Source organism: Schistocerca piceifrons, chromosome 1, assembly GCF_021461385.2.
Source record: "Schistocerca piceifrons isolate TAMUIC-IGC-003096 chromosome 1, iqSchPice1.1, whole genome shotgun sequence".
Lineage (NCBI taxonomy): Eukaryota > Metazoa > Arthropoda > Insecta > Orthoptera > Acrididae > Schistocerca > Schistocerca piceifrons.
Window position 1 is genome coordinate 1,217,946,378 of NC_060138.1, and position 24,067 is coordinate 1,217,970,444.

At 45.1% G+C, this 24,067-nt stretch overlaps 1 protein-coding gene across 4 annotated transcripts in view; it reads left to right on the plus strand.

Moving 5' to 3' along the window:
• The window catches only part of LOC124781819 (paired box protein Pax-5-like), a 278,178-nt gene that overhangs the window by 136,270 nt on the left and 117,841 nt on the right, over window positions 1-24,067 (plus strand). For all 4 annotated transcript variants that reach the window (XM_047253891.1, XM_047253892.1, XM_047253893.1 and 1 more), the window contains exon 3: window positions 22,009-22,206. In XM_047253891.1, coding sequence (XP_047109847.1) covers window positions 22,009-22,206 — 198 coding nt within the window. The remainder of the gene's footprint in view (window positions 1-22,008; window positions 22,207-24,067) is intronic.

Here is a 24,067-nt window from a genome sequence, read left to right on the forward strand (position 1 = left end):
TACCTGTCATGTGCAGACGGCACGGGAGACCGAGCATAAGTACAGAATGGTTGTGCGAATGTTGACAGCGTTGTTTGACGGCCCACATCGTGTTAGAGAAATACGCATTCGAAGATGGCGTAGATATTGAGATGTCATCTTTAGAAGGCTTCAAGACTGATCTTTCACGACAGAAACCACGAATAGTCTTCAGCGCCCGGCAGATAAAATTAGGCAAATGAGAGGTTATTAATGTAAGGTGCATTAAGAATACCCTCTGCCACGCATTGGGAAACGTTTGGAAGGTGAAATGCAGATGTAGGGTTATCTGCATAAATCGTCTCATTTGCCAGTGTGGTTAAATTATGAAGAGGAATTTGAAGCAAAGAGAGTCCCAGGCTAGAAGGCGCGGTTTCGATAATCACGCGGCAGGAAGACGTGTGGCGGTGGGTCAGTTGTAGCGTAAGCCGCAGCCGGGAGAAGAGCTGTGCGGCTGGCGGCCGGCCGGGACCCGGCGCCGCCCCCGCCGCCCCCCCGGCGCCGCCCCCGCCACCCCCGCCGGCCTTCCTTCCTGCTCCTAACGCAATCACCAGCGCCGGCGGCAGCGCCAGCGCCGGTAATGCTCTTTTTATTCCGGCCGCGGCGCTGAGAGCGCGGACCCCCGCTGGGGGCAGGCGCCCCGGGTCCGCCCCCGCCGCCTCCGCACACGGCCGGAAGCCGCCCGCATTATCGTTATGCTGCTCAATTTGAATAACGCGAATTAATTTTTATAGCGGCAGTGCGCGCCGCTCCGCGCATCTTGGCGACCCCACGGCCGACCGCATGTAAATCATATTTTTATGCGTGCACTTGCTGCTGCCCATAACGCCGGCCCCCGCTCTCTCCTTGCCTTCCCACAATGAGCGCCACTTGTGGCCACCACGCGGCCCGTATTTTTCCTTTTTCCTTCCTCTGCCCCTCGCCGGGTCGCTCTACTCGTCTGGCGCTGTAGCTTAACCTCGGCAGAGAGTGTGGCGACGATGCTGTTGTGTTCACCAGTGGACGAGAAGGCAGAAATGATCGGACACGGCTTCCACTAGGTGCTCTGTGTAAAAATGGGAAACGTAATGTAATGCCCATGACAAAGATTAGAAGCCTCGTGGAAAAAGGTTACGATTTTCGTGTGGAATATTTGGAACACGGCACATCGTGTAAGTATTTAGGGGTAAGAACCCATACCAGATGGGACGATCACATAATTTCACTATCAGGGAAACCGAATGGGTACTTTGATTTGTTGGAAGGTCCCTTTCAAAGTGTAGTTCATCTGTAAACAAAAACTCACGTATACGACACTTGACCCAGCAATTCCAACGTAAGAATATGATTCCAGTGTTTGGAGTCCGTAGGCGTATTCATTACAGGAGACATAAAACAAATTCAGAGGCGCGCCGCTATTTCGAGAACAGGTCGGCATCACTCTTGCGACAGTGTAACAGAAATTCTCGGGTAACTTAAATGAGAACCTGTGGAAGGACAGCGGCGTCGTTCTCTTTTAAGAGAAAAACTTCGAGGTGAAGAGTGTGCGTCAGTTCTGCCGCATCTATCATACATCTTCCGAAGGTATCGCGACGGTAAGAGAGAGCAGAACGCTTACAGATGCACGTTAACAGTCATTTTTCCTCTGCGCGTATGCAGATGGAGTAGGACAGATTATCAGTAATGCTGTAGAATGATATGCGGGTATGTTTGTAGATGTAGATGTGGACTTTGTGCTTTCTGTTCGCTTCTCTTCACTTCTCTAGAATAGATAAAAGCCTTGCATAAGAAACGCTCCTAAAAAACATCGAAACATTGTTATAAATCTACAGGACATGCCAAAAGTCTGATACTACAACGAATTACGAAAAGTCGATATAATATATTTGAACTGTTGTTAAAAGAATTCCAGAAGGTTTAGACAAGCTACGTAGGTGTAACCCATTCCTAGGCTGCAAATCTCTACTATTCGTCAGAATGGAGGACGAGGAAAACTTGTGGCGACGTCAGATGCAATGAAACGAGATTAAATATTACTTCTCTTATTCCTCAGAACAAATCTTGTCACTGTGTCTTCCGCGGCGGCTGGTGGCTTCGTAATCTAGAGCAGAATCTGCTGAATTCTGAAGCGAACTTAGTGTTGCCGAAGGTCGCTGCATGAGCCCAGAGTGCAGAGCAGTGGCTTGCATTGTGGTGAGTTGCTCGCCCGTTGGTTGAGAAGACGCGTCTCGTCTCTTCGTGTGCTACAGATGAGGTTATAACTGCGGCTAGTGAGTATATGGCTCATAAGCTGTGTTGAGAGTACTCCGCCCTTCTTAGGTCACCGACCGTGTTGTCCGCGATGTCGAATGCCTGGCCCGCTGTTGGGTAGGCCGTCTGACTCGAACTGGAACGGTGTCGGTAGAATCGTTGACTGTCCACCGGTGGCAGCTTCTTTACTGGATGCTGGTTCGTGGTCACACGTGGCTATGATTAGTGGTAATCGCTTCAGGTGACAAGGGTACAACCAATAATTATCTTGTAGTCGAAGCTCTTTTGTCTGTGTTTGCTTTAACAATACATATGTTTGTGGATGGTTTCCGCCTTTAGCTAAACACAATTTTGTTTCTTATCCCATACATGTTTCACTGCATCCTCTGAGGGCTTTTAGTTTATGGCTTTTTAACCACACGGTGTGGTTTTTGCCTGATGTTATTCTTTACAGTGACTGATTTCTTTCACAGTTTGTCATGTTTTCTGTTTTCTGTTTTCCTCCTCTTCTGTACTGTGTTATTGAGCTGTCACTGTCACTGTTTCACTGTTTACCAGCCAGCGGGTTGGAGTATTAATAACGCGGAGAAGCGGCTATGCTGTACGACATCATTTGTAATGACCAATTAGGTCTCGCTCACTATGACTCGCCAGTGGTCTTCAGTTTTGCTCTATTGGTGTAGTCAATTTGTTTCAGTATCATAACTGCTTCGTCAAATCCCTGATCGGTATTATTGCGTCCTCCTAGTGTTTCTTACGTAATTTTACGAGTGTAAGGGAGGCAAGTTGGTCTGCACTTGCTTACACTTTTCTGTTGAGCTCGTTCGCACTTGCACATAGAAGTGATTTGTCGCACTCCACTCCTAGTGACCGGCTAACCGTGTCGAAATGTTTACGCCTACCGGCTGGTTCGTGTTAATAGTTCAGTGTGCTTGAGCAATGCCGGGCTGTAGGCACTTAGAAAAATTTCCTCTCTCTCGTGGCCTTACTGACTTGATGAATAACACCCTCCTGTACTTTAATAAACTTCGTCCCAAACTTTATTCCTTCCTTGTCCGCTGATTAACTATCTTGCATATTTACATTTATTCCGAACCTTTAGATCCTTCACAACAGAAATCTTTCCGTAGTTTAATATTATTTTCGAAGCTGCTTCTTTGTACGTTATATCCTCTAAAATCTCTTAGTTGCTAGTGCGATTCCATTCCATGGAGATCTTCTTGCATAAGTGATTTAAAGCCTTAGACAAAAGTAAACTATACAAAGAAAAGCTAGCTTCCGATAACAGTAATCGTTGATGCACTGATCATAATGATATTCCGTCTAATTTTCTCTTGATCGTACGTGCTGGAACATTTGATCTAACGAAATTTGACCTTTCTATATCGTTTGTAGCAAAGTGGGATACAAGGTACTAGTCAGGAAGGTTACGTTTTGTGTGTAAAACGGACTTAGAGGTCCAATACAACATCTGCCGAGTTCTGTGATTATCATGGTACAAGTAATTGGAGCAGGAAGGCGAAACTGCGGTCCAGCTATATCACACTTGGTTCCATTAACCAGTAACCCACTCTGTCGGAATTCTAATTTAATCATACCTGTAAATGTTCCGTTGTTATAGCAATTAATTTCTGCTGTCTCTGGTGATATCATGAAAGAAATCCGGTGATTACCAACCAGCTAAAAGTGTGGTTGTGGCATTGGTACTACCATTTTGTATTCCGGTGTTTCGATTTTTCCTAGGAGTTACTGAATTTCACACCATAACTTGTCGGTTCGCACCACCTGAGCTGGGCAAATGATGACTGACCCCTTGATACTAGGGTGAGTTAATACATAAGTCGCAAACGCCAGAATACCGCACATCGTTTTAAATTTCGCGCCTATGTGTGTCTAGAAGGTAGCAGCACATATAGTGCGGAAAGTAGCCGTTACACCTATACCGCGGTCGGACCAAGATGGAAGATGTGTTATGAGTATGTACCCGACTAGAACAACGCGATTTTTGTCCCCAGAGCACGCCCATAGCGAAATTCTTCCTATACGTGCTTATAACTTCGTTTCATTGAAATCTGTGTTCAATTGAATTCAGAAAGGACAAAAATAGTCACAAACAAGGAGCGGCCTGGCCGCCCTAGTTATCCAGTGCTGGCACATTCTTTCATCCCATAGGGGTATTTCGCTACCACCAAGACAGATTGATCGTGCGAGTTGCAGCAATTTAAGGAAACAAATGAACCTGCTATATCCCGAGAACTCATTCGTTAGATGCGAACGGTGCCCCAAGAATTTTATGCTGCAGACTCTTAACACCTTGTCGAACGATGGGGTAAGTGTTTAAGTTTACAAGGGGGGTAAGTTGAAAAGGAAAATAAATTTCAGGCTAGTACACCCAGCTCTGATATCTCTATCCGTTAGCGACTTATTTATTGACTCACCTCGTAGAATTTTTAAGATCTCTTATTGAAGTAGTAACGTGCGAATCCTTTTGTTCTTAAACAAATGATACATCGCTAGTTTGACACTGGACCCACTTATTAAAAAGCTTTGTTTGACTGGATATGGATGAATTGTGGGACACTGCTATCGAGAGTTTAAATCCGCCACTGGAAAATATGTTAATATTTATCCTAGTCTGATCTGAACAAATCTTAACCTAAGTAACGCGATAGAAAAATGGCATAGTAGAGGTAGAACGTTCGTAACCCTGTTCGAAATCCTGGTGTTGTACTTAACTGTCCATGTGTGGCATGGTGAATTGCTTCCTGTACGCTTTCCAAGTTCCATTCTGGCATCTCCCAAACTTTTGACTAGTTCGCCTAGTAGTCTGGCTACGGCTAGTTTCTCATCTAATGTCCTTAAACAATTTTTTATCTTTCCTAAACCTTTGTTTAGCGTTTCCATCGTTCCTGTCGCACAATGCTTGCAACTAACATTTCCTGTTCCACATTCGTCTACAATGAACGTCATGATGGGGAAATAACTATGCCGAAGGGAACGCGGAAATCTATCCTACTGGTATCACAGACTAGCGAGTCAGGTAGACCTTATTTGCAGCAGTACATCTTCGCTCATTGTATTAGTATATCACGTAAGACTACAAATGTTCGTCAAAGTTCAGAGAACACGGAACGTATGTGATTATGTGTTGCTTCCAGTGCCTAGAGAATACTCGATAGATTAGCACATCGCAGACTTTCTTTTAGCAAAGTGGCAATCGAGCCCCGTATTTCTCGGATTTAGCGCCGCCTGCAGCCTCCTTTCAGAGGCAAGTTGGGGGGGTTGGGTGGTAGAAGTGCATTCCCGCCGAACCGAGTCGGGTGGAGTGGAGGAGTTTTTGGAGCGCGGCACACGGACTGGCTTGCGGCCATTGTAGGAGCGGCGGCGGCGAAGCACAAAGGCCGTGTTTTGCCAGAGTGCCGGAGCCCCGGCCTGAGTGGATATAGGCGAGATGGCAGGCGCCAACAATCTACGGTTTGTTTGAGCCACGAGGCCGTCGTTAATAATGCAGCGGCCGGCGCCGCCGCCCGCTGTCCAGGGGCCTTCGCACTAGCCTGCTGCAGCCGACTGCCGCAGCGCCGGTTCTTTTGTTGATGCCTGTTACGCTTCCAGGTGGCCCCAGTCTGCATGGAATCGCATCACGAGCACCCGCAACTGAGCCAACTTTCTTCCGTTAGAAGCTGCTCGATCTCACAAACATAACGGCATAACGGATGATGGACTGGCGGGGAGTAGGGGGGATGGGGTGGAGAGGTGGGGCGTTAGAAGGTTCAAATGGCTCTGAGCACTATGGGACTCAACTTCTGAGGTCATTAGTCACTTAGAACTGGTTAAACCTAACTACCCTAAGGACATCACACACATCCATGCCCGAGGCAGGATTCGAACCTGCGACCGTAGCGGTCTCGCGGTTCCAGACTGCAGCGCCTAGAACCGCACGGCCACTTCGGCCGGCGGCGTTAGAAGGGCTTTGGGGGGGGGGGGGGGGATGTAGGCAGTCTTTTTAACTTCCACACCGAAGGGGGCACTGTGGCCTCATATTACTGACTGCTAGTGTGTTTTATCCTGTTGTAGCTACTACTGTTTACACTATTTACGTCCTAGTTAACTCCAAATGTTGGACTCAGTGCTAAAAGTAAGATATATATCTCTGTTGTCATTTACGTAATATAAAATTTAAAGAATGTCTGGTGGCTACGATCTTGCCAGGCTAAGTCAATTAATACCAAAAATAATCACGCAGTGGCAAGCAAATTTTCAGTTTTTGTTTTAGTAATGACGGAATGGACGAAATTAAATGAAAAAAGAGATAGCTACGTGAAAATAGTCTACAATGGCCGCCCACATTTCATTACGTTACATAACTACATCTACATGATTACTCTGCAATTCGCAATTAAGTGCCTGGCGGAGGGTTCACCGAACCACGTTTAAGCTACTCCTCTACCGATCCACTCTCGAACAGCGCGCCGCAAAAATGAAGTTAAATCTTTCCGTGCGAGCTCTGATTTATCTTATCATGATGATCGTTTCTCCCTACGTATGTGGTTGCTAACAGAATATTTTCACTCTCTGAGGAGAAAGTTGGTGATTGAAATTTCATGGGAAGTCCTGCCCCAGTGGAAAATCTTTGTTTTAATGACTGCCACCCTATTTCGTGTATCATATCTGTGGCACTCTCTCCCTTATTTCGCGATGGCACAAAACAAGCTGTCCCTCTTTAGACTTTTTCGATGCCCTCGTCAGTTCTATGTGGTGCGGATCCAAACCGCACGACAACAATCTAGAAGAGGACGAACAAGCGTAGTGTAAGGAGTCTCTTTAGTAGGCCTGTTACATTTTCCAAGTGTTCTGCCAATAAACCGCAGTCTTTGGTTTGTTTTATTCACAACATTATTTACGTGATCACTCCAACTTAAGTTATTCGTAATTGTAATCTGTAAGTACGTAGTTGATTTTACAGCCTTTAGATTTGTGTGATTTATCGTGTAACTGAAATTTAGAGGATTGTTTTTGTGGTCATGTGGATGACCACATTTTTCATGATTTAGAGTAACTGCCACTTTTTGCACCATACAGATATATTGTCTAACTAATTTTGCAATTAGTTTTGATCATCTGATGACGTTACATGACGCTAAATGACAGCATCATCTGTAAACGATCTAAGAGGGTTGCTCAGATCGTCTCCTAAATCGTCTATGTAGATCAGGAACAACAGAGGTACTACAACATTTCCTTGTGTAACGCTGGATAATACCTGAATGTTAATCGGTGACTTTCCGTCAGTTATTACGAACTGTGACCTTTCTGACAGGAAATCGTGAATGCAGTCACACATCTGTGACGACACTCTTTAGGCACCCTATTTAATTAGAAGTCGCTTGTGAGGAATGGTATCAAGAGTCTCCAGGAAATCTAAAAATATGGAGTCAGTTCGAGGTCCCCTGTCGATAGCACTCATTACGCCATGATTACAAACAGCTAGTTGTGTTTCATAAGAACGATATTTTCTAATTCCGTGTTGGCTATTTGTCAATATATAATTTTCTTCGAGGTGATTCGTAATGTTCGGGCACAGCGTACACTACAAAATCCTACTGCAAATCGATGTTAGTGGTATGGGTCTGTAATCTATCGGATTACTCCTATTTCCTTAATTGGGTATTAGAGTGACCTGTGCAACTTTCCAGTCTCTGGGTACGAATCTTTTTACGAGCGAACGTTTCAATTTGATTCCTGAGTATGGAGCTGTTGTATCAGCATATTCTGAATCGAACGTGAATGGTACACAGTCGGATGTCTTAAATCCCGAACTGATTATCCCTTAAAATAATTCAGTCAAACAAATATGACTAACTACCATGGACCGTTCACTCATAGTTGTCAGCTTGTTTTACATCACAGTATTTAGGGTCGTTTCTTTTAAGGCAGATGTTGCTACTGTAGACAGCTCAGAAGAATGGCTGCGAGGGATGGGATGGAACGGAAAGGGGGGGGGGGATATTCCCCCCTCACTCTCTCCACCCCGCGGCTGTCCACGGCCGTCCGTCTGAAAAATATTGCCTTGCCAGTCATCTTGATTGTCAGCCTTGTTGTGTGTCATTTTTTGCTGATTGTCGTCACACAGTTTCGTTCATTTTATTTCTTTTTTACAGCTCCACTCCCAAAAGGCAGAATTCTGGTGAAACATGAATGCAGAGACAACATCCACGTTATGAGCAAGAAACGGACGAGAAAATCGCACCAGTGGCGATGTTTTGACTGAATAAAATTCAAAAAACACATTCCAGTAGTTGCGTGAAGAGTTCCACTATTAACAAACTGTTGACACTGTAGTTACTGATACCATGTTCACAAATGGACAACGACATTATTTCGGAAATATAAGCGCACTGGAGACGTTAGGCGGTTCAATATATTTACGTCGGCCAAACCTTTTCGTGTCAATCACAATTACAATTCTCACTCAGTTGCAATCATGAAAAATGTTTTTATAGTAGTTCATAGTATCCTGCTTAGATAGCGTCACTCGACTCGCAATCGCATTCCTGGCGCATTCTTCATAGCCGCAGATAATAATCGTTCATATAGCCCAGTGCACGAAGACCAAATGATATCGTTTGGGGGAAAAATTCGTGTACAGTGGTAGGGGAAGAGGGGTCGCTGGAGTATCATGAACAAAATACTAAAAATCCTGATCGATGGGGTGTCAGCGTCGGATAGGGGGTAGAGGAGTATGTAAAGGTCACTTTTTTGTTTTGCCTGTACATCTCGAAACCCGCGGCTTCTGGTGAAAATGTTTTTCAGTACGAAATTAAACTACGTTAAATTTCCTGCAAAAAAAAAGATAATTCATCTTTTTCTCTGGGACTAATAGCTTCCACGTTGCAGGTGATGAAAAACCAAACAAAACCATTGCTGAGCTGAAATCAGCAGTTCTGGAGGTTGATCGACAGCATCGATGTTCCGACACTTCAGCGGGTCATGCAGAATTTCGCTATTCATCTGCGCCACATCATCGCCAATGATGGCAGGCATATCGAACATATCATAACTTAAATCCGAATATATGTAGTGGCGTTTATATGTTGAATAAAGTTTGTGCACTCCGTAGTTTAGAAGTAATTTACTTTTTTTTCATATAGCTCAAAAATTGCCACCCTGTATGTTCATATCACGTATCCGCATAGGTCTCCGCAAATTATCATCACATTTAGTGCCGTGCCGGGTGGTTTTTCAGCCCTTTGTAAGCTCTGTTTGTGTTGTTTCCTATAACGCACTTTGTATTTGGCAGGCATTATAGTCCGAACCACGAACGATGCCGGTTCGCTCAGGTCGACAAATGGACGGGGCTTGCAATGTTGCCGTTTCCGAGCGACAGTTGCGGTTCGTGCTTAAACGCGGCTTTGCTTTTGATGTAAGCGTGTCTCCCGCAAATTGCGTCTCTCACTTGCTTGTGTAAAATTTGTCGCTGACCGCCACCATCAACTGTGATAGCTCGCAACGAATGGAATAAAAATTCACTAAATAACTCGCCACGATCACGTTTAACGCTCGCACTGGACAGGGCGCTAAGAACAATACAGAACGTTCATTGGCTGCCGGAGATGGAAGTGCGAAGAACGAGCCTAAACTCGACCGCCATCGTTTCTGACTCCGACTATAGCGATGCACGGGGGTTGTGTTATAATGCGGCAGTTCGGCTTTAATTGTTTCTTCTTCTGTAATAAAGGAAACATTTCTAATCAGGGCCTATTTGTGGAAATAGTCGATTATTCCTTAGCACGTCTTCTTAATGACTGTTATTATTTCAATTACTGATTTCTACTCTCGGATCACGTTAACTGTACCGAAAGTAGACTTTGTGCGACGTTCAAACTAATTAGCGTGGTGTATATTACAAGTGGAAAGCGGACGGAACTTAGCTTCAGGAATATTTTCCTGGATGTAAACACTCTTTTACTTTAACTCATCATTTCGAAAATTGTATAAGCAAAGAGAGCGTCAAACGCAGTAATAATAAAATTTAAGTTGCGTCTATTGTGGCTGTTCACTAGTCATGATAAGTCGGAAGTTCTCCGAATCATCTCCTGAAATATTCAGTAAGTTCTGGCTCGATCGAACGCCGTGCACTTTACAAGGAAAAGTCAGCCTGTGTCTTGCGCTGTAAAGAAACACCAAACAAGAAGATTCTGCGCTCAGATTCCCCGAAGTTTCTTTTGCCAGCCTCTTGAATATTTCATAAATGCCCGAGATCTCGGTGTTTTGCCAGCATTTTCTTCCGTCGACATTGATCTGCTCTTGATATATATCTGATAAGCAGGAAGTTCCATGTTTTGCGTCCCTTTTTTATTTACGTGCTTCTTCACCACGAATACCTTGTACTTCAGTATCATAAGCGTGGTCTTAGAAACCAGTACAAGAGCCGATGCAATCTTCTCTTGCTTTCTTTCAAGTGGCTGCGTGGGAATTCCGCGAAGTTTCAATGAATGTCTTTCTCGTCATCTTCTGGCGAACATGTTATAATTCTTATTCTCGTGGATAAGAAATTTTAGGTGATCGTCGGATAGGCTCATGTACTGCGAATGAGCCTAGAAAAAGAGCGTAGCAAATATTCACAGCTATCGTGGAGTTCACAGCGTTTGACGGGCAGGTGCAGAAAAACCTTATGGCCTGAATAATCACAGAAATCTGGAGTAACTCACATGCGGATGTTAACACTTTATTCAGAGCTAACAGCTCTTCTGTCACATCCAATAATGATTACGTAAGCAACGAACCAGTTTAGGGCATAACGGATAGAATTGCTTGAATGGTGTTCTGGATTCACTGGGTAAACGTCTAAGATGACCCGCCACTCCTTCTCCGTTTCTCTCTCTCTCTCTCTCTCTCTCTCTCTCTCTCTCTCTCTCTCTCTCGCTGTCTCTCTTCCTTAACGCACATATCTCTATCTGAACACAGTTGACGCTCCTTGTGCTTTGCTAAACGCGAAGTTTACCAGTGGACAGCAGAGCCTGCTTAACACCCAATAATCTTAGCAGGTGTAAGAATAGATGCTGCCATACCTTTGTACCATATTTATACTTTGTCCATATGCAAACAGGGCTTTGAATGCGGTTTAAGACAGGTAACCGATACGATTGTTCGCTATTTACTGCGGCCTAGGAATCAAACTGATTCGTTGTCGACAAAGTGTTACGTCGGGATGACGAGTGTGAAGTGAGAGCGGCGCCTGAGGTTGGCCGGCGTGTGGTCTCCAGGAAGTGGCCGAGAGAGCAGCGGGTGAATCAGAGTGCGGCCTGCCGGCTGGTGATGACTCAATGACTGTGCGGAAGCGCCGGAACTGCGGATGCCCGGCTGGACCCCATAAATGGCTGCTGGGGCGGCGAGCACCGCAGCGCGCAGGCCGCTCGCAGCCCCCAGCTATAGCCCACAGCTCTCTCGCCGGCCCATGCTCCTTACTGTTTATAAACAACTTGACGAGAAATCGCATCTTGTTCTGCGAGCTGTGTGCTCTACGCCCACAAGAAGAGCCACTACTTGTACTGAGTTATAGGTCAAGGAGAAAACTTCCATGTAAGGGTAGAATCCCGAGATAATCGTTGGGCTACGAGAGAGACTGTTTGTTCTGTTCCAGCAGAGGAATAGCCTAGTTTCCTGCAACACGTGTCGTATTCACTACGTCCATACAAACTTGTCGACATACACTCTCATGAACAAAAAATTTCCCGGGCAGAAGTTTTCACACGGTGAGAAAGTATTGTACTTACCCATTTAGACGTATAGGTAGGACCTGCTGGTCAACGCCGCATGAGTGATTTACGTGGCATGTAATGAGTGTGTGTGAGGTACAGCACCACTGACGCTGCAACAGTGTGGGAGCACTGATTTAGTTCTGCTAGCAGGTCCGACGTTGCTGTGGAGAAAGAGATTCGTCACCAGAAATGTACGATGGGAAAGAATTGAAGGAATTATTGGTCTACCTAGTGGACATTAGTCACTGCACAGCATACTGGTACGATGACAGACTTCACCAGCGTAATTTACCAAATAAATGACTGTGACTGGTAGAAGCTGAGGTCCGCCCTAAATTCTAGTTGATTCATTAACCAGCAAAACCTTTCTTGAGATTTGTTGAGAACAACCGAACCTCTGTATTTGTGCTTCACAAAACTCTTTACCTATGTAGCAGAGACTTTGTGCCATCGATATACTTTACGACAGTCCTGTCAGTTCATGGAAGCTATGCGGCTGTAACGACCGTAGTTACATTCCTCTTCAAGGAATTATCACTTTCATTTCATTACCTTGGTTTCTGTCCGATGTGGCTGTGGAACAGAATGGCATGTTCTGAGAACGACACAGAGTGCTTCGTCGGGCCCTCAATATCTGGCTGTGTGACTCAGCGTGTAAGATACGCAACTAATGTTGGAAAGGAGTGGTCTGCAAATAATAAGCTGCCTGTGATTTCCTAGAGTCACCTCAGGAGCCACCAACGTGGTGTGAGGAAGTGATATGGCATGTGGTGTGACAAGCACACGGCTGTGATGTGACGTGTGTGTGACGACAGTAAAGATGATTTGATATTAGGCTTCTTTTGACGTTGAAGATCTTCTGCGTTTTATGTAAATGAAAGTAGCTACATCCTTCTCTGTACTTATTTTCTCTGTAAAACATACTTTTCACGTAAAAAATTAAAAAAAACGCTGTTCCGTGATTCAATATGCAAACTTTAGATCTTAAGGAAACTATTCAATAAAAAATTAAATCTATTACTCCCTATAGTCTTACCTCACAGCTTGCTAATTAACAGGCTCTCTTTTCGTTTTTATGAATATTTATTAAGATACTCTGAAATTAAGTAACCGACCGCACATTCTTCAAAAATCTTGCAGTGAACAATGTAGTCTCTGGCCAGTTCACATTTGATGCATTTTAGGTCATATATTGCTGTGTACAAAATGTAACTAACATATCGAAATTGTTTTCTAAAGCTGGAAGGAGAGCCATACCTCTTTCCAGTCTTGAGTCAGTACGCTGTATGTATAGGCAGTGTGTCGTAGCCCGTAGTTGGACTTTAAGACACCATGCTATGTCCAGTGTTTCTATTTCATATGTGTTTTGCGTTGTGGCTAGTGTCTCTATTTCGTATATGTTTTATGAAGTCAGTTACAGTCACACCCTAAATTAACATTGCATTTTTTCGAGATACGTTGTCATCTTCATAGATGAAGATAGTGAACATAACGGAGATACAGGGGTGGACAATAATTTGGAAGCACCAATAGCAAAACGCATTACCATGCCTAATACGCCGTAGGAAAACCGTTGGCATTCAAAATAGCTTCCAGTCGTACCGGGATGCATAAACAGAGATCCTGTGTGTGGTTTTCAAGGGAATCTTATACCACTCTGCCTGCAAACTAACGGCATATCCAGGTAACGATGATGGGGGTGGATAGCGACCATGCACCCTTCTCTTCAAAATAAACCACAAAGCCTCAGTGATATTGAGATCTGGCGACTGGTGGCCAAGGGAGATGTGACAGTCCGCACGAAACCAGTCCTGGACTATGCGAACTGTGTGGACAGGGGCCGTGCCGTCTTGTAAAACAGTACCACCACTAGGGAGCAAACGGTGTACCATGGGATGGATCTGATCAGCCAAAACGGTGGCACAATACTTGCCAGTAATGCGATCTTGCAGAGTAACCATGGGCTCCTATGGCGGCCCGAATCATCACTGAAACTATGTTTCACTATTGGGACGTTAACTTGCCAGAAGTTGGAAACAGTGTCAGGAGACCAAATGACTTTCTTAGATTGGTCCACAGCCCAAGTTCTATGGCTTCGACATGACGTTTTCCTGCTACGGACATTTGCATCACTGATGAGTGGTTTTGGAATTGCAACTCACCCTTCAATTCTCTGTTTACAGAGCTCTCTTCGTGTCGCTTTGTTGCCGACAGTGTTCGCGAGTACGACATTCAGTTCTGCAGTGATTTTGCAGCTGTCGTCCTCTTGTCGTTCGTCACAATCCTCTTCAGTGACCGCCCGTCAGGGTGACTCGACACAGGTTTTTGTTCGCGTTGTCACTTAGCGGATGGTGTTTTTCCGCTTTCCCTGTGTGCGATATAAATCGTCGATACGGTGACTCCTGAAACAACGGACACTTCGGCTGCCTTGGTTACAGAAGCACCACCAAAAAACCACCAACAATTTGCTCAAGATCGAATTGATGTAACTCCGACGTAATGCTCTCACAGCTGCGAGGAACGCTGTTCAGATCACAGATTGATACTTGTAACGTATTGAGGACACTGCACGGTGTAGTTCGTGAGCAAGCGCAATAGCGCAGCGTGCAGGTTTGGCTAGCCATCTGCATTTATGTTCAAGCGTACATTTCTGCGGTGTTTCCACTTTTTTGTCTAGTACCTGTAGGTGAGTATGGCCTCACCATCGATAGGCGACAATTTCATAGCATTAATTCATAACAAATTCGTTTCTGTTCCGTGGTACATGAGGCATTCCCCATTCACAGAAACGTAATGAAATCAGTCTCGTGATGTCTATTTACAAATGAGCGAATACTCAATATTAATTTTTAAGAGGACGAAAATCAGCAGAATGCGTATTTGGTACGTTAACATAAAAATTAGAACTATCAATTCACAACTGTGTTGCAACCCTTGGAAAATTGATCTTACCTTTCGAGTTATTTACATGTTACACCAAGTTTTCCCGCTTTGTGACGGGACATTCTCAATACTTCAATGAGGCAATACCGTAATAGGAAATAAAACAAACGATTAATTGCTACCACAACAGCCATCTCCAAGATCTATTAAGGAAAGTCTTTCGACAAGTTCCGGAAGTTCTCTCGTATTTCATTTCAACATGGCTACTGCATTCCTTAAACACTTATATGTATAAAATTTTATTTGCAGTAATGTTCCAAATGATGGTTTAGGTGCTTAACTGTTGCCAAGCGCTGAAATAAATTGTTTGTGATAAGAATTGATTTTATCAGATGAACCTGTTTTGTGCTTTCAGTTAGGTCTGAAACTTAACAAATTCTCACAAGTGGTAGCTGTCATTAAGTTCAGTATCTTTATCCATTCAAAGCGTGCGGTACCACACTTCACCCGAGAGTAGAAGCAGCAATGCGCTCCTTGGACGTCGCTGCGCATCACTTCGGAACGCCACCTCTGTGTGCGCTGAACTGTTTGTGAACCCGGGGATGGCTCGAGACACCACCTCCCCACCACGCCACCTGTTACGTGTGCATTGAGGCTAAACTGTGTTGTTTCCGTCGCCCTAGAGTCACTCGTCTTAGGCACCTTCTCGTCCACCACCACATCATCAGGAAAGAACAGATTTGTGCACCTCCCCCTCCCCCCCCCTGCCCGGATCATTTATGTAAACAGAAAATAACAGCTGTCCTATTGCACTTCCCTAGGACACTTCTCTGATGAACAAATGGTTCAAATGGCTCTGAGCACTATGGGACTCAACTGCTGAGGTCATTAGTCCCCTAGAACTTAGAACCACTTAAACCTAACTAACCTAAGGACATCACAAACATCCATGCCCGAAGCAGGATTCGAACCTGCGACCGTAGCGGTCTTGCGGTTCCAGACTGCAGCGCCTTTAACCGCACGGCCACTTCAGCCGGCTCTCTGATGAACACTCGCCGTCGCGGACGACATAATGAGTTGTATTACTTAAGAAGGATGCATGACTGTTGAGGGACAGTGTCAGCCCTCTGCAGTAGTTCTATTGTGGCCGCTTGATCCTTCTCCGCTCCAAACGTGCTGATGCGTTTGATTGGGGCCACTGAATCTGTTAATGGTTCAAATGGCTCTGAGCACTATGCGACTTAACTTCTGAGGTCATCGGTCGCCTAGAACTTAGAACTAATTAAACCTAACTAACCTAAGGACATCACACACATCCATGCCCGAGGCAGGATTCGAACCTGTGACCGTAGCGGTCGCCCGGCTCCAGACTGTAGCGCCTAGAACCGCACGGCCACTCCGGCCGGCAATCTGTTAATGCTCAGCTGACACACAGAAACTTTTGTCAGCTTTTGGTAGCATTTAGGACGAACTTCGAGAGCTATAGAGCATTTTGCGACACCAGCCGTCGGTGTCGCGTCACTTTTTGTAGAACATTTTTAATTTAATTTTTCTGCAGCGTTGTCCGTTGTTATATTTTCTCTCGTAGTGTGTATCGTCGTCTCTATAGAAGTTATTTTTAGGATAACGGATAAAGTTTCGTTTGCGGTAAATGTTTATTTTATTGCGTTATGACTAAACATCGGTGTAACAACCCGAGTTGTTTTCCAAAGGACCAAAATCTCGTAACTAAACAAAGCCAAAAACTTGGCGTTTAAGTCTTCGTGTTGGTTGGTTTGTTATAGTCAGATGCGTAGGCGCGTTCGTTACATCAGTGGTGACATAACGAGTACCAGGTTGTTGCTCCAAGCAGTAATTTCCTGCAGGTCTTACCGAATATTGGCCGGGAAACCGCCTGTGCAGCGTTCCGAGAATCGTGGCGGAGCGAACGGTGCTGCCGTGACAGGTCGGCGCGACTGAGGCGGCACGCGTCCGCCGCGACTGCCGGCTCCTGCTCTCTGCCTCGGCTGGAGTGGAGTGGAGAGGACTGGAGTGGAGTGGAGTGGAGTGCGCTAATAAGCCCCGTAATGAGGTTGCCGGCGGGCGCGTCCTCCGGGACGCCAGCCCTTTGTTATGAAAATCGGCGCCGCGCTCGGAGTTTGTGTAAAATAATACGGTTTGTAAAGTTGTAATGCGGTTGGTTTCGGGCTGCGGGCTCTCGCGGCGTTTTCGATATTGGGCGGTAGACGGCAGAGCGGACGCGCGCGCCGATTAAGCCGGCTTTGTGGTCCTAACTGCGGCCGCCATTGTCTACCGTGACGTCACAATCAGCGTCGGCTGCGTCCTCCGCGAGCCGCCTGCAGCCGCCAAGTCAAGGGGCGCATTCTGGAGGCCGCCTACGAAGGACCTGAAGCCAGCTCGTCCGCGGTTGTACAGCGATAACGCCTCACAAGGGAAGGCATTGCGGTCTACACCTCGTCGAGGTAGTGAGAGGCAAAAAGCTGGCTCGTTTGGAGCACATTGGTGAAGGCGAAATGTTTCCTGCGGGTAATGGACTACTAGAGTGTAGCTTTTGTTAGTGGTTGCACCATCTCTCCTCAGAGATTGGTCCACACTTTCCTCAGTCAGTCCTTTGGTCCTATCAAGGATTGTGAACTATCCGTGCCTTTCAAGGCTCTCCTTCATAAAGTTTTAATTGTCATCTCTCGAATCTGTGGTTGTTAAATTTAAACCGTGCGTCCTTGGTGACTTTAGTTTTATGGGCGTTAGGCCACGGTTCAAGTCATATTTTCTACCTAAAGTTCTGTATTCTAATGCTCGAGACATCACCAAAGGCTATAGATGGCACAGTTTCAAACTTAAACAAGTTCAGCCGAAACGTTCATACGTATCCACGTAACGTTCGGTTCGTGACGTCATCACCGTGCTACCTAAGGATAGCGCATTTTCACCGACGTGTGTTATGGAGGTTGTAATGAGGAAGAGATGGCGGTCTTTGCCTTATTTCAGACAAAGGACAAGAAATTTTATTAGCAAACTGATGGTGTTACTGTAGGGAACCAATTCAGCGTAGTTGTTTTTATAAGGAAATAATTGAAGAAACAGCCCTTCAGACGGTGAAGAACAACCGTCATGTTCGTTTCGGCACACTTTATATAGCCTCATGGAGAAAAAGATCTCTAAAGGAGATGTAAATTTTCTGAATGATGGTAACTATTTTATAAAGTTCACTATGGAAAAGAGAAAGAAGTCAAATGTCATTTTTGGATATACAGGCACGTAGAAAGTCAGACGGAAATTTAGGGTACAAAGTCTGCAGAAAGCCCACTCACATGGATAGATACCTTCGCAGACACTCCAGTCACCATCCAAAGCAGGAAAGAGGAGTGCTCTAACATTGGTGGACCAGGCTAATGGAGGCTGTGAAACACAATACTTGGGAGGACGAACTCGATGATTTAAGAACTGCTTCCAGAAGAAACGGTTACTCAGATGAAGAGATTAATGGGGCAGTACACTCTAAGAGATCCGGAGCTTCTAGTGAAAAAGAACCAACAAAAAGAAACTTTTTCTCCCATACATCTCATCGGCAGCATTTTAAGAATAGTATAGTTAGCAAGTACAACCGCCTTAAGAAACACAAGAGCAATTGTCGTCAGGAAAACACGGATAAATCGGCAATAGTACACCATGCATTGGCGCCAGCAAACCGCCAAATTCATTTCTTCGACGCTATTGTTTCATCAGGATCCAATAATTACTGTGCTAAGATTTGCGGAAAGGCAGTAGAAACTCTCAAACACAAAAATATCATTAACAGAAAAGAAGGACATAAGTTACGCAAGTCGTGGATCTTAATGTAAAATGAAGCAAGCAGTATCAACTCTTCCTACCTGTAACCTGCTTAGCACACCACACTTCGGTGTGACTCCGCGATCTCTGGGAGAGCTGTGATGACGTCAGGAATCGACAGTTGCTTGGTTACGTACAAACAGTTCGGGTTGTTGAGCTCGTTTAAGTTTGAGACTGCTATCTCAGTCTTAACAGCTTCTGATGATGACACTAGCATTGTAAAACGAAATGTTGGGCAGGTAAATATGCCTTGGACCATGGCCCAATGCCCATGAAACCAAAGTCACGAAGAACGCAAATATTGGCCGTGGAAGCCTGCACCGTGTGATTAAACCGTACGCCCTAACCACATGTGTCCCAAAGGTAGAAAGAAAATATTATTTCCTAATCATATGGCCTCTTGAAATAACACAGTTACTTGAAATGAACTTGAGTTGGTAATACTTTATTTTGAACAGGTTTAATGTCCCCCCCACCCTCCCCCATACTCATTAACTTAGTCTTAGCTTGGTCAGTTTTAAATCCAGAACGACCGTAACTTAAGCGTTTATTTTTGCATAATAGAAACGTACAAAATCTCAGTCAGGTGTAGAAATACTCTTCAAAATTCAGAGCAGCTATTCAAACTTGATGACCTTCGCGCCTATACACATTGTGCAGCAATGGCGTGTGTTTCGTAATACGGTTTCTGCTCACTTGTGTTTGCACAAATAGTAATATGTTGTATGAACGCAAAATGAAATGAAATGGTATCAGTTGTACGTACAGGTATATTTATCTTGAGCTCTAATATTGTATTAATTTCCTGACGCATTTCGACCACTGACCATCATCAAAACGACACGACGTAAACTGATACAGTGTATCCCACCAGTGTGGACGGTACAAGTCATTACTGAAAACTTCAAATGGTTCAAATGGCTCTGAGCACTATGGGACTTAACATCTGTGGTCATCAGTCCCCTAGAACTTAGAACTACTTAAACCTAACTAACCTAAGGACATCACACACATCCATGCCCGAGGCAGCATTCGAACCTGCGACCGTAGTAGTCGCACGGTTCCGGACTGAGCGCCTAGAACCACGAGACCACCGCGGCCGGCTAAATGAGTTCACACTTGTGATTTGTACCGACAATGTCATGAAGATGGCCAGTGGCGGAAACGCATCATGAAATTAATGAAATATTTTTGTGGCAAGACAAATACATAATTCACTTAAATTTCAACAAATTCTAATGACGAACGAATATACATTCATGATACTGATAAGCGATACTGCTAAAAATATTCCAAACCATAACCAGCTGCACGCTGCGGCTAATTAGGGACGTTTCTTGTGGAATCTTTCTACCGCGGCCGGTGTGAGCAAATCGATGCGACCGCCCACTTGTAACACATTTTCTGCTAGCAACGGAACCACTCCTACTCAGGCAACTCCACATTATCGCCTAGTTTGAGCAATGATGCTGTATATAGGAACAGTCAACAAACTAGGATCACAGACGACCTGACTATAGGACCAGCGCGACTCTATAAGAGAGTCCTCGTATTTGGAGGGGGGGGGGGGGGGCATGTCGTCACCTTACAATAGGTGGTCAGACAGAGCAATAGCGCTCCATAGCAATTGTAACCGTTGCTACAGAGCCGTAGCAGCCGCCACTTGCGCGGCGCCCCTCTGTGGCTATGGCACCCAGAACTCGTACATAATTACAGTGAGGAAGCCAGAGAGCGGCGGCAAAAAGCTCTGCGGCCGCCACCAGGGCATCAGGCGTTTCGCTTCCCACACTTCGCTATCGTGGGAACTATGATCGACATCACCTTAGTGTATGGTGCGGCAGTGTGTTGTCCTCGCAGCCCTTGAACGGGTCATTACATCTTTCAGTTTTCCGCTCAAGTTCTCGAAAGTCGACCTAAATCTATACTGGTGCTCCAGCGTTACCTCTATAACGCTACTAACACGCGAATTTCCACTGTTATTGGTATTCTTATCTCATTTAGTATCTAATTTGAAAATGCTGTTCTCATACGATCAACACCAGAAGTGAAATTTCCGAAGGAAAGAACTAATTAAGCTGAATTGCTGAATACTGACAGTGACCAGATGTTTGGATGCTGCAACCGTGTCCGCCGGTGCAGCTCGTCTCGGGATGTGATTGCAGCAACGTGCCGCTCGAGGTGGCGATTGGGTTTGGAAATCAGCTGCGCCTCCTCAGCTCTGCAGTCTTGTGCTAACCCTCTGCAACGTTCGACAGAACTCGGTATTGAGAAACTGATTTCGTCCAATATTACTCCATGCTTCACGGCGTGCCAGACAAGCCGTGTAGGTCGACATCGAGTTTGACGATGTTGCCTCCTATATTCTTCACTCACTGCTGGGGTTAGGTACACTTCTTCAACATCTTATCAATGAATTTTACAGCGACACTTCCCTGTACAAAAGATAGTATCAAACACCTTCAAATATACAAAAATACCTGCTTCTCAGTCACCTCCCATCTTATTTTCTAGCTCTCTCTCGGCGACAATAACGTAGCGCCTCTATGAATATGGAGACGGAAGCGTTTATTCAAATACAGTTTTGCGAAAACTACGTGTGAATGAAAAAGATGAGAGTGAAATACAAGAAATGGTGTGGAATACAGCGCGCGCAATAGCAATAAAAAGAGATAGCCAATAGAGGTGCACAGCTGGACGGATGATGTAGGTACAGTCACATATACAAACACTATTCACGAAAAAGTATTCCCAAAACAAGCGAATTTCTTCGTGAGTAGTACTTTGCAGATGACATGCAGTCAAAAACAATAAAAAAAGCACACAAAAAAGACGATCAGTAAAAATCAGTTCTCACAAGCCCCTAATTCCGGGTGAGCAATCAAAACAAATTAAACAAAATGTTGTAGTTTACGGAAGTAGGATGGAAAAAACCACGAACTTTGTATGACTTTTTACAGAAATAAATCGAGAGCCTAAGAGGATGACACACAGGTACCAAACATTCCTGGATAAATAAAAAAGAAATACGTTATGTTTTCTGTAAGGCTGACTTTAAAAACCTCAAATTTAACTCGCAAACACGGAAATGATACCAACAGGATCTTCCAGCCCGAGCAAGACGACGGTTGGATTCGCAGATTTCGGCCAAGTCATTTGTGCTTCAGGGTTCTCGATCTCAAATGGTCACATTTTGCCTTCTCTGTTGCCCCTGAAACATTGTACCATCCTGACGGAAGAAGCCAATATGAAAAGCAGCACGTTTTAAATGCGGGTGTCGCTTGTTGCGCAGGTACTACGAGACGGGCAGCTTCAAGGCGGGCGTCATCGGTGGCAGCAAGCCCAAGGTGGCGACGCCGCTGGTGGTGGACGCGATCGCCAACTACAAGCGCGAGAACCCCACCATGTTCGCCTGGGAGATCCGCGACCGGCTGCTCGCCGAGGGCATCTGCTCGCAGGACAACGTGCCCAGCGTCTCCTCCATCAACCGGTGAGTACTGCACGGCTGGGCGAGCGCTTGCCGTGAATGCAATTATCTGGTCTACGAGTAGACCGTGATAGTACACTGTCTGATAAAATTAAGCGTCTAGAAGGAGAGGGGGAAGTTTAATGGGGCTTTGTGTTGACTAGACAAAAGTCAGGTTAAATGAACAGTGAAACTGGTAGGACCAGCACACTGCTGGACCCCTCGCATTAGGATGTTGTGCCCATTCGGGCTTGGATGTATATACCGATTCGATCACTGAGGGTACCATACAGCAGCCGTATTCTGTCCTACTGTTACTTGGCCTTCTTCTCTTGTAACTGGTCTTCGGAATTCTTGATATTAGCATTGAGGTGAAGTTGACGCACAAACTTGTCCAATACATGTTCTGTCAATGATATACTGGACGCTATCTTGTTGCGCAAGAGCGTACCTGATAACGATGCAGGTAGTTCATAGAGACTCGTGCCGTGTGTGGAAAACTGATGACGCGTTGACAAATGGTATCAGCATACTGCATCTTCAGAGGTAGCGTATAAGGACTTAAGATGTTTCGGATGCATGTCTCGTTAGAGTTACAATCACTACCGGATATGACGCAGACTAGTACTAATACCCAATGACTGGCTACACCATGACGTTAGGGTTCAAATGGCTCTGAGGTCATCAGTCCCCTAGAACTTAGAACTACTTAAACCTAACTAACCTAAGGACATCACGCACATCCATGCCCGAGGCAGGATTCGAACCTGCGACCGTAGTGGACGCGCGGTTCCAGACTGTAGCGTCTAGAACCGCTTGGCCACTCCGGCCGGCTATGACGCTAGGGGCGACACCGATGAGATGCTCCAAAACATTGACAGAATGTGTCCTCTGCGCCATAATGCTCGACGTGTTCAGTTTCTGATAGAGCGGAGTATATGCCTCGACGTCAATATAACAGTTGCTCTATTTTCTTGAATCATCTGATTCTAAAGCTAGCCTTAATAGTGAATCTTCTGTGTATACTCTGTTTAGTGTAAATTTGGTTAGCCCTACGGACGGCTAAAGATGGAGCTATTTAATTTGCACAACAATATGGCCGGCTGAAGATGGAGATATTTAACTCGGAAAATAATAAGATAATGTGAATACGAACATCATAAATGAAGGCAGCTGAGTCAAGTTTTACAAAAACATATTATTGGTGAAATAATGTTTCAGAGGGGACATATTTTTGAAGTACACATATCGCACATGTATGAGGCATGTCATCCGGTATTTTATTTCATAGATCGCGACGGAATGAAATAGAAAAACCATGAAGATACTATATGAGAGTATTGAGTAACAGGCGACATTATTCTAACAAAGCCAATTTGCAGCCACCTGTAAGACGTTCCTAGAAGTTTCTCGTCTTCCCTTAACTTCACAAATTTAAATAATTGCAGTCCATTAGTTTCCTTCCAGTGCAGAAGGCGTGAGAGTGCCTGTTGCAACACGTTCATGTGTAAGGAACTGTGTAGTCCAAGTTTTGTTGGAGTCACTGTCGCCGTTTATGAACCACGTGTTTATGCTTTCCGCTATGCTGCCCGTAGCACGACATCGATCTCCACCAGAAAACCGCTTGATGTTATCGCGGCACTTGACAGTCTCGGCCCAGCTGAACATGGCGTAGTCTTGCCTTCCTGTTGCCACTGTGTTGACTCAGCCGCAGGTGGGCCTGCAATTGAGCGTGAAATCCGCAGCGCGGTTACTTGGCATTTCACAGAAACGCGGAACATCGACAAATGTGTCGAGTAACCATCAGGCTTAAAGGGAATTGAATTTAAAATTTTTGCACTGTTATGGAGTCGGATATAAAATCATTTTACTGGTATCATCAGCG